This window comes from Cervus elaphus, chromosome 21, assembly GCF_910594005.1.
Source record: "Cervus elaphus chromosome 21, mCerEla1.1, whole genome shotgun sequence".
Taxonomy (NCBI): Eukaryota; Metazoa; Chordata; class Mammalia; order Artiodactyla; family Cervidae; genus Cervus; species Cervus elaphus.
This window is the reverse complement of record NC_057835.1, coordinates 44,728,787-44,744,948: the sequence shown is the minus strand read 5'-3', so window position 1 is coordinate 44,744,948 and position 16,162 is coordinate 44,728,787. Positions and strand designations below refer to the sequence as shown.

General features: G+C 36.9%; 1 protein-coding gene across 2 annotated transcripts in view; it reads left to right on the top strand.

Annotated features, from left to right (window-relative positions):
- The window catches only part of IL7 (interleukin 7), a 50,559-nt gene extending 46,224 nt beyond the window's left edge, over positions 1 to 4,335 (top strand). For both annotated transcript variants that reach the window (XM_043880405.1, XM_043880404.1), the window contains one exon: positions 3,293 to 4,335. In XM_043880405.1, the coding sequence (XP_043736340.1) occupies positions 3,293 to 3,412 (120 nt within the window). In that variant the 3' untranslated portion in view covers positions 3,413 to 4,335. The remainder of the gene's footprint in view (positions 1 to 3,292) is intronic.
- Positions 4,336 to 16,162: the final 11,827 nt, after the last annotated feature.

The following is a 16,162-nucleotide window of genomic DNA, read 5'->3' as shown; positions in this document are numbered from 1 at the left end:
GCGCTCTGTAACCTTTGGTTGTGGGCTGGAGCCAGTGTGCACCTCTCTTCCCAACTCCGTGTTCTATGATGTCATTTTAGTAGTTTGGTACTGTCTACAGGCATGAGGGGGCTTCTGAGGTGACGTTAGTGGTAAAGAACCTGCATGCCAACGCAGGAGACATGAGACTGCAGGTTCGATCCCTGGGTCAGGGAGATCCCCGGAAGAGGGCATGGCAGCCCACTCTAGTGTTCTTGCCTGAAGAATCCCATGGACAGAGGAGCACGGCAGGCCACAGTCCTTGAGGTCACAAGAGTCGGACACAACTTGAGTGATTGAGCACATACGCACGCATGGGCTGGAGACCATGCAAATCAGCAGAGGCTAATGTGAAGGCAGAGGGTGAAGGCAGACATCTTTTTTATCAGCTTTTTGCTCAACAATTTCTGAATGTTTCTCTTTGAACTGTTTCCTTTTATATGGTTGGTTTTGAAAATAGTCATTATAATATTGGTAAAAGGAAAAGGGAGATACGACTTAGAAATTGGATCTCTTTAAACTGCATTTTAAAAAACCACTATTTTAAAATTAAAGAAGCTAGGGAAAATATCAGAGCATTGATTTTTTAACAAAGAAAATTAAAACCTCAATAGGTAATAGGCAAAGAACATGACCAAACTATATAGAAAAAAATAAACTAGAAAACAAGATACAAATAAAAAAAGCGACCTTAGTGAAGGAATACATATTAAAAATAAGGACCCTTTTTAAATCTATTTTACTCACATAGATTATACAATATATTAGTGTTGTTGTTTGGTTGCTAAGTCATGTCTGACTCTTTTGCAACCGCATGGACTATATAGTCTGCCAGTCTCCTCTGTCCATGGGATTTCCCAGGCAAGAATACTGGAGTGGGTTGCCATTTCTTTCTGCAGGGGATCTTCCTGCCTGACCCAGGATCTGAATTCATGTCTCCTGCATTGGCAGGCATATTCTTTACCACTAAGCCACCAGGGAAGCCCATACACTATATACTGTATATGTGAAATAGTACATGAATACTCTATATGTACACACATTCTATTAGCTTGTTGCATAAAATTATATAGCAATATGCAAAATATTTATGAATGAAAAGGCATATTTCACTAAATGTGACAATGATATATTAACTAGAATGAGGCATGGAAAAATGAACACACCTGGTTCATGAGAGTGATAGATTCTTTTATCACATTTCCATTATTATGTTATTTGACCACTCTGTGTGTGTTAGTCATTCAGTCGTGTCTGACTCTGCGACTCCATGGACTGTAGCCCCACCAGGCTCCTCTGTCCATGGAATTTTCCAGGCAAGGATACTGGAATGGGTTGCCACTCCCTTCTCCAGGAGATCTTCCCAGCCCAGGATAGGAGTATGGAAATCCCTTACTCCTCTTAGAGAAGCAGAGTGAGTCTGCACACCCTGGGACTCAGGAAACCCTAGGTATTCCAACCTGAAGTGGAATAGTTGAAATGAATACCTGAGTAGTATCAATATACTGAGTGCCTCTGGCTAAGGGAATTTGGAAAGAAAGTTTAGAAAAAGGAGGTAACACCTGTGTTCCTGAAATTACAGACATAAAATCATGTTTGTCTTTTTAATGAATGCTTAGTCTTGGTCTATGTAGAAAAGTCATGAAATGTTCATGTCTATGTATTTCAAGTCTGCTAGTCACATAAACTTCAGTTTATACTTTTTAAAGATGTTTTGGCATATGACTTTTTTATTTTACTTCCTCACACCCCTCCCTCTTTGTTCTGTAAAGGAATCTGGCATCCAAACCCTGAGACATTAGTTAATTAAGACATTAATTCATTTCTCAGGCATCCAGAGTCCACAACTCAGGGACTCACAAAAATATAACTGAGGATACGCAGAGCTACTCTCTTTTATCTCTATTACATCTGAGATGTCCCTTTCTCCACTTTCTGTAGGTTGTACAGGTAGCCCTTTTGAAGATGACAGAGCCATCTTCGTGGTCTTCTGACTTTCAAAATAAAGTCATACTCCTTGCCTCAAAAACAAACAAACAAACAAATGTTCTGGGATCCTCAATACAAAGAATATTAGAAATCCTGCTTCATATTTACCTTTGAAATCTGTCCTCTAATCTTGTAAATGAATTATTTTAAGAGTATGTGTTAGTGTTACTAAATATATAATTGAAAGAAATCTGAATGTGACCACACTAAAAATAGGACAAACAAGCTCAAGACCCAATCTATTATATTTACTTGATTATATGACCATGGCAGATTACTTATCCTCTTTGCATCTCAGTTTCCTCAAATGTGAAAGGTGAAATTACCAATCTTATAGTTACTAAGTAGATAAAATGAAATAATATATGTGTAGCACTGAGCACAGTACCTGACCTAGGAAACACCTAATAATCGGTTGTTATTGAAATGAAGAAATTACCCTGTAGTAACTCACTTCTCAGGCATCCAGAGTCCACATCTCTGGGACTCATGAAAATATAACTGAGGATACGCATCGCTATTCTTTTCTATGTCTATTATATCTGAGGTGTCTCTTTCTCCACTTTCTGTAGGTTGTACAAGTAGCCCTTTTGAAGATTTTTGACTGAGTAGGAAAACTAGCTTATGAGGCAGACATCTTCCATTCTCTAGTGAAGACTAGGGAACAAACTTAATTGGGTATATTCTTATTAATCATCTTTGCCAAAATAAATATTTTCAGTATTAATTATTTCTTCCATAAAAATATTTCTCCATTGTAAAAAAAAAAAAACTCAGTTGAATAATGTACAGATCTTTCTCACAAAAGTTTAAACAGCACTCTTATGTCCACTTATGTTGCATTGCTAAAAATGGTGGCCACCTGACATGGCTCTTTAATCCTAAATTTTAAATCGTAACAACCTTGTATATCCTACACATCAATGATTGTAGCTAGGAACCATAATTTTTTTAAAATGTCATTCAACATTCTCCTTTTTTAAATATTCTTTTGACATGGACCATTTTTTAAATTTGCTACAATAATGCTTCTGTTTTATGTTTTGGTTTTTTGGCCACAAGGCTTGTAGGATCTTAGCTCCCTAACCAGAGATCAAACGTGCACACCCTATATTAGAAGGCAAAGTCTTAATCACTGGGACTACCAGGGAAGTCCCAAAATTCTTCTTTTTAATTACCAAATTTTTAATATAACCTAGTATAGTGGAAACTAAGACTAAATGTTTTACAATGTGTATTTTTATTAAAATGTGCACTTAAAAACTTTTTTTATGTATTTCTCTAGGAAGAGAATAAATCTTTAAAGGAACAGAAAAAACAGAATGACCTGTGTTTCCTAAAGATACTACTACAAAAGATAAAAACTTGTTGGAATAAAATTTTGAGGGGCATTAAAGAACATTGAAAATATGGAGTAGCAATATAAAACCTTGAGTTTTATTTGTATTCTCCAAGAATCTATCTGCTCATGCAATTTTCGAAGGCAGAACGCCTCCTGGAAGTTACTGAATGCATCCTGGTTAAAACAGATTACAGCAACTGAGAAATCCTTACTGTAGTTCCAGAAGATGGACCTAAACAATGGAAACCAAATGCTGCAATCAACAAAACTATTTCACATGTATGAGGACATATATTAATTGGTATTAATTCTGAACCTTTTTTTTTAAGACAATCCATATAAGGTATTAGTTGCAATAATACTTTTTAAATGTGTTTAAAATTTTCAGAAGATATATAAATTCTGTGAAGTATATAAAGGTTATGAGGATTAAAAATTAACATTTCATTATTACCAAAATATATAGTTTTATGCCCATTATGCATCAGTATGCTGCAATGAGAGTAGAAATTTTTCTCGTCTGTGCTGGAAATGTTTCAGAGTTAACAGTGAGATATGGATAAGGCCCATGAGAATGAGTCATATAAAGAAGCAGTAGCATCAAGGAGTCCAAGGTAATTGAAAGATATTAAGAGATGTAATTAAACATGAATGTATAACACAGTGCCTTTGATAAATGATATTACAGATGTTTTAAAATTAAAATAATGAATAGTTTCACAAAACAGAAAGTCACCTGTCCTAAGGATGCTAAACCATAGCACTGGGTTACTTTTGTCATTTATGTGTAATAAAATTTGTCTACATGAGTTTGCAATTCGGGAAGTATATTTTTAAGAGAATAATATATGTTGGCCTTTTAATTAATGGAATGTGTATATTTAATTTTGACACAATATCTGTATATAAAAATATTTTCATACAGTACTACAATTGCTTACTTTGGATAACATTTCTCCTTTGATAATAAATGACCTATGTATTAACACTGTCAGATTCATTTAATTAATCCCAACAGGATTTTTTTTGGTCATGCTATGTGGCTTATGGGATCTTAGTTCCCCCATGAGGAACTGAAGCTGGGCCCCCTGTGGTGGAAGTGCAGAGTCCGAACCCTTGGGTCACCAAGGAAGTCCTCCAAAACAAGTTTTTAAGCCCAAGATTTTTAATATGGCACCACTATTTGATTTTTCACTTCCATTGAAATATAGTCTTTAACCTCTTAACTGTCAAGAATGTACATGAGACTGGGGACCCAAACTACGTAAGAATAGGAATACTACTTTACTGCCTGTTTTTGTCAGGGCCTGAAAACTAGCTTATAAGGCAGGCATCTTCCATTTTTATAAGTGAAGACTATTGGCAAATCCTTCTAGGCTTAGATTTGCCAATAGTCTTCACTTACAAAGGAAACTGAAAACACTATTCTAGGCGGGCCAAGTGTTCTAAAATAGCCACTGTGGTCTCATCATCACCTGGTTCAGAGCTGACTGACTTATTTAATCTACAGACAATGCTCAGGTGCCATCCTCAATAAGACCTTCCTCTCAGTTCACGTCTGTCTCTCAGCTTCTCTTTCTCATGGTCCCCAACCCACACAGAGTTTCCTCCTCACTGGAGCAGACGGCTGTATCGAGTTGTACACACAGTTGTATATATTCACTGATTCCCGGTAATGAGGCGGTGAGCCAACTAAGTTTTCTCTTTGGTTTTTATTATTAATTCCAGAAAAGGGAGTTTACTAACACTTTTTGGGAGCAACTGATTCTCCACCAAGCTTTTCCTCCAGACAGACTTATCAAAGAAGGCTATGTTTCCATCCACCACAAAACAGGTCAACTATGTGGTACACCTCCACCCTGACGAAGCAGCGCTGTTGGTAAACCATCAGCTATGAAAAGGACATTTTAAGCTTCAAAAGGGAAACTTTTAAACGTGTTCTTGAAAGTGTTTCCATGAAGGCTGTCTATAATGTTCCTAACAAGGTTGAGATTGTGACAAAATAAGGAGTGATTATTTTAAAATTCATTAAAAATTATTAAAATTTTCCTCCTTTTTAACTACTGACTTTCATTTTTATCATTTGTTTATGATAGAATTGAATTGGAGAGAAAACTCACACCCCAAAATTCTTATTCAGCATAGTGTGTCAAATTCATGGAAAAAACCACCAGGCTTTTATGATTGTATTTCTCTTGTTTCCTAGCTACTAGCAAGGTAAGTAAAGACACGGCAGGTTGGTTAGTAATGATCTTGGATACTACATTTTTTTATTATTTCTATCCCCTAATTAGATTTGTTTCATTTCAATGGACACTGTCTTTCAGATATGTATGTGGATGCCTTAAATCAGCACTTTTTAAAGACTGTCACAAGAAACCCTCTATAGATTCTGAAAAAAAAAGAAACAAACCTGAGTTCTGAGATCAGATCATTTTCTCTTGGAGATCCACAATTCATATATTAAAAGCTCTGTAAACTCATAAAGTTTTTAAAAAAGTTTAACATCAAGATACCATTTCCAAAACTGACTACAGAACACTTTTATGTAAAAACCACGAACCTAGCACACTTAGAGGAATATTACTTTATACAAAGAGACTCAGTTAAGAGTCTTTTAAAACAAGCTTTAAAGGAATTTACTGAAGTAAGAGATATTCCTTTCAGGATTAAGATAGTTCTATCACAACTAGAAGTGTTTCTTTTCTTTTAGCCATCCTTTCATTTACAGTCAGTTTAAGAAGGACATTTCATCAAATCTACTGTAAATTTTTCTGTGGAAACACACATCCTCTATTAAAATTTGGATGGTCTTTATGGTACTCTATCCATGAAATCTTCATGCTATCGGTCATTATGGTCTTACTCCTTATGAAGTTCTTCCAAATTCTATCAGCTGTAAATAAAAATCACGTTTTCCATGAAGGTAAAAATTTCTAAGATCTCACGTTTTAAAATTCTTCATTTACCTTCAGCACAGTCCCAGTAGCTAAAATTCCATCAGGCTTTACTTTTTGAGGTATTATTTAAAAAAACAGGTATAATGTATCTGCTTTTGTAAACTATTGCTCTACTTCCATCATCACAAAATTTGGACACAAATTTCCAAGAGGTTTGTCTCTCTACTGTCACTTAGAATCTTTGCACTAGATTAATACTAATAGCTATTAACAAATATCTACATAAAACATTTCACTTCAGTTTTTCAAATTTGCTACTTTGAAGGCTATACAATGGAATATTTCTCAGTCATAAAAAGCAACAAATTTGAGCCAGTTGAACTGAGGTGGACAAACCTAGACCCTGTTACACAGAGTAAAGTTAAGTCCAAAAGAGAAAAACAAGTATCATGTATTAAGGCATATATATGGAATCTAGAAAAATGGTACTGATCAACCCATTCGTAGGGCAGGAATAGTGTCGCAGACGTAGAGACTGGACTTGAGGACACAGAGGGGAAAAAAGAGGGTGGGAGGGATTGGGAAAACAGCATTGAAATTTATACATTAACATATGTAAAGTGGGCTTTCCTTGTGGCTGGGCTTCCCTTGTGGCTCAGCTGGTAAAGTATCCACCTGCAATGTGGGAGACCTGGGTTCGATCCCTGGGTAGGGAAGATCCCCTGAAGGGAAAGGATACCTATTCAAGTGTTCTGGCCTGGAGAATTCCATGGACTGTATAGTTCATGGGGTCGCAAAGGTTGGACTCGACTGAGCAACTTTTACTTTCACCTTCACATGTCAAATAGCTAGCTAGTGGGAAGTTACTGTATAATGCAGGGAGCTCAGCCTGGTGCTCTCTGACGGGTTAGAGGGGGTGTGCCGGGGGTGGGTCGGGAAGGAGGCTTAAGAGGGAGGGGACACATGCATACTTATGACTGATTCACATTGTTATACAACAGAAACCTACACAAAGCAATTATCCTCCAATTAAAAAAAATGTTTTAAATGAAGGCTATTATAATCAAATACTTTTTCTAAATATGTCAGCCATTCCCTGACACATCCACACCTGCTTTAAGGAAGTCTGTACCAGCCATGACTTCTGCTAAGTGTTCTTAGCCGTGTGAGGTCATGCCTCTCAACCCACCCAATGGGGCCCTCTAGGGCATCTGCCCGAAGTACAATTAATGAGAGACTAACAATCTGCGATAAATGTCACACAGCTTGAGAAAATGAACTAGTTAAGGTGCCCTGTTCCAGAAATCTGAGCCACAATCTCAAATAAATTTACCCAAAGTAAGACTGAAATAGAATGTTTTTAAGGTTTTATTAAGTTGAGCACTGGCAAATTTAAAGAATGGGGGAACAGGTAGTGAGTGAAGAAGATACACAATTAGAGAAGTATGCGGATGAGTAAGAGAAGCATACAGCCTGGCAGAGGGACCAACCCTGACAGCTTCCTCAGGACCTAAAGATGTTCCAGTTCTAATCCACATGCATCTTTTATTAATCCTCCATCCTTCCTTTCATGGTGTCTTAGAAGGATCTCTTGTCCATTATACTTGAAGGTTATATTGAGATGATTTTACATTGATGAAAGGTAAGTTTATGAATATCAGGTACTACATTAGGAAGGGAAACTTAATGACAAGACCATCCAGGTATGACCTAAATCAAATCCCTTATGATTATACAGTGGAAGCGACAAACAGAGTCAAGGGATCAGATCTGATAGACAGAGTGCCTGGAGAACTATGGACAGAGGTTCATGACATTGCATAGGAGGCAGTGATCAAGATCATCCCCAAGAAAAAGAAATGCAAAAAGGCAAAATGGTTGTCAGAGGACACCTTACAAATAGCTGAGAAAAGAACAGAAACAAAAAGCGAAAGAGAGAAGGAAAGATATACCCATTTGAATGCAGAATTCCAAAGAATATCAAGGAGAGATAAGAAAGCCTTCCTCAGTGATCAGTGCAAAGAAATAGAGGAAAACAATAGAATGGGAATGACTACAGATCTCTTCAAGAAAATTAGAGATACCAAGGGAATATTTCATGTAAAGATGGGCTCAATAAAGGACAGAACTGGTAGGAACCTGACAGAAGCAGAATATACTAAGAAGAGGTGGCAAGAATACACAGAAGAACTATACAAAAAAGGTTTTCATGAGTCAGATAACCATGATGGTGTGATCACTCACCTAGAGCCAGACATCCTGGAATGGGAAGTCAAGTGGGCCTTAGGAAGCATCACTACGAACAAAGCTAGTGGAGGTGATGGAATTCCAGTTGAGCTATTTCAAATCCTAAAAGATGATGCTGTGAAAGTGCTGCACTCAATATGTCAGCAAATCTGGAAAACTTAGAAGTGGCCACTAGACTAGAAAAGGTCAGTTTTCACTTCAATCCCAAAGAAAGGCAATACCAAAGAATGCTCAAACTACCACATAATTGCACTCATCTCACATACTAGCAAAGTAATGCTCAAAATTCTCCAAGCCAGACTTCAACACTACGTGAACCGTGAACTTCCAGATTTCAAGCTGGATTTAGAAAAGGCAGAGGAACCAGAGATCAAATTGCCAACATCTGTTGGATCATTAAAAAAGCCAAAGAGTTCCAGAAAACCACCTACTTCTGCTCTATTGATCACACAAAAACCTTTGATTGTGTGGATCACAACAAACTGTGGAAAACTCTTAAAGAGATGGGAATACCAGACCACCTGACCTGCCTCCTGAGACACCTGTATGTAGGTCAGGAAGCAACAGTTAGAACTGGACATGGAACAACAGACTGGTTCTAAGTAGGAAAAGCAGTACATCAAGGCTGCATATTGTCACCCTGCTTATTTAACTTAAATGCAGAGTACATCATGAGAAATGCCAGGCTAGATGAAGCACAACCTGGAATCAAGATTGCCGGGAGAAATATGCAGATGACACCACCATTATGGCAGAAAGTAGAGAAGAACTAAAGAGCCTCTTGGTGAAAGTGAAAGAGGACAGTGAAAACGTTGGCTTAAAACTCAACATTCAGAAACTAAGATCATGGTATCCAGTCCCATCACTTCATGGCAAACAGATGAGGAAAAAAATGGAAACAGTGACAGACTTTATTTTGGGGGGCTCCAAAATCAGTGCAGATGGTGACTGCAGACATGAAATTAAAACGACACTTGCTCCTTGGAAGAAAAGCTATGATCAATCTAGACAGCATATGAAAAAGAAGAGACATTACTTTGATAACAAAGATTCATCTAGTCAAGCTATGATTTTTTCAGTAGTCATTTATGGATGTGAGAGTTGGACTATAAAGAAAGCTGAGCACCAAAGAATTGATACTTTTGAACTGTGGTGTTGGAGAAGAATCTTGAGAGTCCCTTGGACTGCGAGGAGATCCAACTAGTTTATCCTAAAGGAAATCAGTCCTGAATATTCACTGGAGGGACTGATGCTGAAGCTGAAACTCCAATACTTTGGCCACCTGATGCAAAGAGCTGGCTCATTGGAAAGGACCCTGATGCTAGGAAAGATTGAAGGCGGGAGAAGGGGACGACAAAGGATGAGATGGTTGAATGGCATCACCGACTCAATGGACATGAGTTTGAGTGAGGTCAGCGAGTTGGTGATGGACAAGGAAGCCTGGCGTGCTGCAGTCCATGGGGTCACAAAGAGTCTAACATGACTGAGTGACTGAACTGCACTGAAACTTAATGACTAAACTTTGCCTCCCCAAGTAGGAGAAAATAGTTGAGTCAATAAGGAAATCAGGCTTCAACTTTAATGAACAGAGATTAGAGAACTGTAGGGAAGTCTTGCAAAATGAGGACACTGCTCCTTCTGTGTTATACTCAGGTGGGGTTGGAAAGTTTCTGTTTGTTTCAACTGTAACTTGTATCAGGTAATTCTTTCCTGAAAGTCAAATGTTAAGGGAAGGTAAAAAATAAGTTTATGTGACATTTTAGGGTAGAATGTATATCAACTTTACCTTTTATTTCTCACTAACTTAAGGGCTGTGTGTGCGTGCTGTTGTTTCAGTCGTGTCTGACTCTTTGCAACCCTATGGACTATAGCCCACCAGGCTCCTCTGTCCTTGGGATTCTCCAGGCAAGAGTACTGGAGTGGATTGCCATGCACTTCTCCAGGGGATCTTCCCGACCCAGGGATCGAACTCACATCTGCCTGTGTCTCCTGCACTGCAGGTAGATTCGTTACCCACTGAGCCACGGGGAAAACCCACAGAATACATATTCAGGGCCAAAGAACACACATTCAGATTATACGTTTAAACCAGATCACATCACTCCCTGTTCCTGTAAGTAAGTCAAAACCATTTTAGTGGCCTCCACAGCATGAACAATCTGGGAACTTTAAGTTTCTAATATTTTGTTCTTGGCTCACACCATTCCACAGTTACAGGGGTCCTACCTTAGAGCCTTTGTCTTTTTTTATCTTCTGCATGAAATCTCTTTCCTCTGCTGTCCACTTACATGCTTCAAGATATTAAATGCTCATAACACAGAGCACTTAAACCCAGTAAACAATTTCAACAAAGTAAACAAAAAGAATAACCAATAAGGGCTCAGCCCTCTGTATGTTGTATGCTCAAATGTCACTTTCTCATGCCATCATCCCTCAAACCCTACTTAAAACTGAGACCCACTTCCACTCTCCAACCAGTCTCATTCTAACCACCTCTTCCCCACTTCTTCTCCATAACACTCATCACACTCTAATGTAAAATATATTGATTTATCTTCTTTATTGTCAATCTTCATCCACTAGAATGTGAACCTCAAAAGGGCAGGGGCTTTTGACTGGTTGGTTCACTGCCCCTAGATCAGTGCCTGGCACATCAATAGCAGCTAAATATTTGAGGAATATATAACATGTACATATATCTAAAATTATATAAAAACTTCAGTGTCAGACATTTGTGGCAAAGATTTTACATGCATTACTGATAAGCCTCAAATTGGGCCTGGCAGATGAATATAATTATATTAACTTAAAGTATATTTCTTAAAATTCAGTTTGTAATTATCTCACACCAACGAGTGGGATGAGGAAAGGTGTCTTAACTCAATGTACTGAAGATTTCCTGTTGTAGAACATGGTTTTAAGCACTTTTCTCAATAGTATTGGCATTATGAAGGGGAAGCACAAAGTCATACTAAATTTTACCACTGAAAACATTTTGAGTTCAAATAACAGATCCCAGCCTACTTAGTTTAAGCAAAAAGGAATTTATTAAAAGTTACTGGATAATTCACAGAAATCTCTGGAAGAGCCAGCTAATCAATTTAGGCAGTTGTTCAGCCAGAAACAATGCCCATATAATGAAAGACTACTTCAGTGGAGGACAGTCAGCTAAAGGGCCACCATGGGGACATGTGACTTTAAAATTAAAAGTAAAACAACTTAAAATCATTTAGTATTTGGACTTAAATTGGAAGCTCTGGGCTCCAGGGCTGCTGTCACAGATACTGTGTATACAAACATAAAAAGTAAGAAGGAATCCCAGTTACCTTTGCAAAAGCATCATTCAACACTGATATTTTAATAACCCGTTACCTTTAATTCATTTGATGTCATTTGACTTCCTCACATAAATCAGTGTGTTCTTCCTGCTTTTTCCCTTGGCGTAGTCACTGGTTCAGAGTCAACGAGTAACAGGTCGCATCTTGCAAAACGGGTGTCACTTCTTGACGCTGTCACAATTGCCTTCAAAGCCCAGTGTCTCACCACCATCCTCAAGAGAAAACAGATGCATACTACAGTGTCTGCTTCCTCACATTGTTTGTTTCAGAATCGCAGTCTGTTCCATAGTTCCAAGGTTACATATCTACTCCGTAGCTGCAAGAAAGAGTGGGAAACTACATTCTGGCTAAGATTTTGAAAGAGAAAATTTACCAAACAGGGTTTTCAAAAGATGCTAGCCACAAACATGACAAATGACCCTTAGATTGTAAGAAAACTCAGGTTTAAAATAGATCAAGACAATTTTTCACTACTAGATATGTTTTAAGCAGTTTAACTTCTAATATTGTTCAAAGTTTAGTTAAATAAAGTATCTAAGGCAGTAAGTGATAAGCCCCTCCTCACATAACAGCTTTCTGGTAACTGCATCAGTGACAAACAATCTTTCTAGTAACACCAGAGGGAGAACCATAACACTGTTCATCAAAAACAAAGACCGTGAGAATACAGAGCCTCACCAAGAATGCAGAGCTGATCTAGAACACATGTTGCTCATTCAAATGGTGCTTTGCTTTTGTCTATAGTAAGAGATTGGAAAACAAACTTTTAGGTTTAAATTTTCAAATTGTAATAGTTAACTAAATAGCAAGTTTTTAAAGGGAAATCACCCTTGAAGGATTAGTGTTCAAAATGAAGAATTTCTGATGCTTCCTGTGTGGTCCATATGAGTTTTTTTCCTTATTAGGACTCCTAAGTTTGGGAAAATTAGCAAAAATGGAAATATATTATTGAAACTTCTTGGTTCTTAAAGTATTCCTCTTGAATAAAATAACAAGAGGGAGAAATAAGATAACTTTGAAAATTTTACAGTATAATAAGTAAACGTATATATAGCTGCCCCTCAAAGATCAAAAGCAGAAAGAAAAAAAAAACTCTAAAACATTTAGAACAAGTTTAATTCTTGTTTTAGCTCTATAAATCAAAAATTCACTTGCATTTCTCATACTTGCCAAAATTCTTCAAATCATAGGTGGTAAAACAGTTGAGGGAGGGCTATATCAGAATATGAGTATTCAATAAAATTCAAGAAAAATTATCTTATTAAAATTACGCAGAGTTGACAGAAACCACTTTTAACAAAAGTATCACAGAAACTAGCTTAAATATATTATTAATACTTACTATTAATATAGGGCTATCAACTACATTTGTGAATATCAGAAAACAAAGAGGAGGTAGTGATTTTCCATAAATTATCATCAAATGCGAGTGGTTCTGAAAAACATAAACCTCTTCATTTTTTAAAGATTAAAAAGTATTAAAGTATTATATATTCATTTAAAAACTGGTAATACAAAAATATAAAGAATATGTGACATCATAACTACTTAAGAGTAGAAATAAACATGATATAAAGAGGAATATAAATACTTTAAAAGCTCTTTTATCTGTCTCATCTTCTATACAACTGGAATTGTATTTTACACACATTCACTATTTTAGGCTAGCTTTTTGTTCTAATAACAAAACATAACCTCACCATGCCATTAAAAATTATTTGAAAAATGCTTTATTAACTTACTAAATTAATTTTTATCACTACAAATAATAGTACTATTAAATGTGTTCTGCATAAAAATTCTTCTTCAGATTACTTCTTCAAGAAGAAACACATTTTAGGAATAAAATTACTGGATTATGAGGCATGTGTATTTTAAAGGCTTTTAAAGAAAATTTAGTCAACTTCTTCAAAAAGTATCATAAATTTATATCTCCACCATCGGTGGGTAAGGGCATTCATCTTAATGCTCCAGGCAGTCTTCAAGTGTATTATAATTTAAGATTTTAAGACTGGTGATTCAATGAATGAAAATCAGTATTTCATTGTCAAGTATACTCACCACTACTGGCAGCCTCCTATCCATAGTTGCGAATTGAAAACAGGCATAGAAACTGAGGCTTTGAGTAGAGAGGTGAAAAAAAAAAAAAGGACAGTGAAAGTGAAGAGTTCTGTGAGATAAGATTGAACAGTTGCAATTGTCAGTAACTTTTACTCAGTGATGATTTGTCCTCTGTCCTCAGGACAATCCAAGCAGTTCACTTTTCACAGCTCTGACAGCTCCCATTTTATAGACCCCACCATACACATATTCATTAGGACTGATGCTGAAGCTCCAATACTTTGGCCACCTGATGAGAAGAGCTGACTCATTAGAAAAGATCCTGATGCTGGGAAAGATTGAAGGCAGGAGAAGGGGACGACAGAGGACGAGATGGCTGGATGGCATCACTGACTCAATGGACATAAGTTTTAGCAAGCTCCGGGAGATGGTGAAGGACAGGGAAGCCTGGCATGCTACAGTCCATGGGGTCGCAAAGAGTCGGACATCACTGAGCAACTGAACAACAACCATACACATAGGGCTTCCCAGGCGGCACTAGTGGTAAAGAAGCTGCCTGCCAATGCAGGAGACATAAGAGACTCAGCTTCGATCCCTGGATCAAGGTCCCCTGGAGGAGGAAACGGCAACCCACTCCAGTATTCTTGTCGGGATAATCCCATGGACAGAGAAGCCTGGCAGGCTACAAGGGGGTCACAGTCAGACACAACTGAAATGACTTAGCGTGCACACTCATCATACACATATCCTCTTTACCACTTCTACCCACTAAAAGGTACTGCAGCTCTTTCTATTCCAGCAAGTTTTCTCCTAAGCACTGGGACAAGGTAAGGAGAAAAAAAAATAGGAAATGGTGAAGTGTATGACCTGTGATAAGAAGTTTCAACACTTACAAAGCATTTTGTTGGTATTTTTACAATTAAGTTTTGTTAAAGTCTTTCACAATGTTTTAAGTCAACTATACTTCAATTAAAAATCCTTTGTTTTGTCCTAAACTGTATGTTTATATAATGACCTCTCCAAATAAATGATCAACTATAGGACAGGGACTAAATCACACCTTACGTATAACTCTTGATTCCCAGCATTTCATAGAATGAAGACCAAAAAAAAAAATCCTTTAAAATGTTTATAAAGTTTTAGCTTTGTGCATCTAATATTTGGTCTAAGCATTTATTTAGCTCCTATATAAATTGATCTCACTTGCATTCATTAGATAAGGTTAGCTGATCAAAGGAAATAAAAACATCTTAAAGATTATAACTTTAAGCTTTCCTGTCCTAAGATGAAATGCTAAAGTAATAGCATAAGAATTATATGGTAATGTGCATGAGTAATACACTTGAGAAGCATAATTTTTGCTAACAAAATTATGTGAGGTGTTAATATGAAAGATTTTTTAATCAAATATCACCTGGCTGGCGCCCCAAAGAAGCTAAACTATGTTTCTTAAAAACAAACAAAAAACACATAGGCTATTAAAATCAGAGCAAAATATATAACAAAAAACTACATCTTATAAATTTCTGTCATTTCATGTAATAAAAAAAAAATACTTATTACTGCTATTCTTGTCATTCAGTCGCTAAGTGTGTCTGACTCTCTGTGATCCCAAGGACAGCATCACACCTGACTTCCCCGTCCTTCACCAAATCCTGGAGTTTGCTCAAACTCATGTCCACTGAGTCGGTGATGCCATCCAACCATCTCATTCTCTGTCATCCCCTTCTTCTCCGGCCTTCAATATTTCTCGGCACCTTATTCCTGAGAGGCCATTACTAGAGGATAGTAATCTTAAATTATCCAAAAGCACCCTCTAGTGGCAAAAACATAATTCACACATAAAAGAAAAGTTGTATAGAAATATTGTGACAATATTTAACTAAAATTTTTCTAAACGAAAATAAAAATGAATATGGCTATTATAAACTTTGTTTCAATGATTCTCCATTACTATATTCAACAGCACAATCAGTTGGACAAATCAATCTATTTTTAGTACTAAAAATACACTTAACCATCTTAAAACTAAAAATACACTTAACGTATAAAATACATATATGTGCAACGCTAATAAAGACATGAGTCCTGCTGACTTTCTGTAGCTATGTATGTATTCCATTATTTTCCATTCCCTGAGCTTCTACTCATGGTAGAAAGTATCCACCTCGAGCCTAAGGAAAATTGAGTACAAATTAAACATGTCTAATATTTTCACTACAGACAGCTACAGTTTAAAGCTTTAAATATGATATCTAATTAAGTAT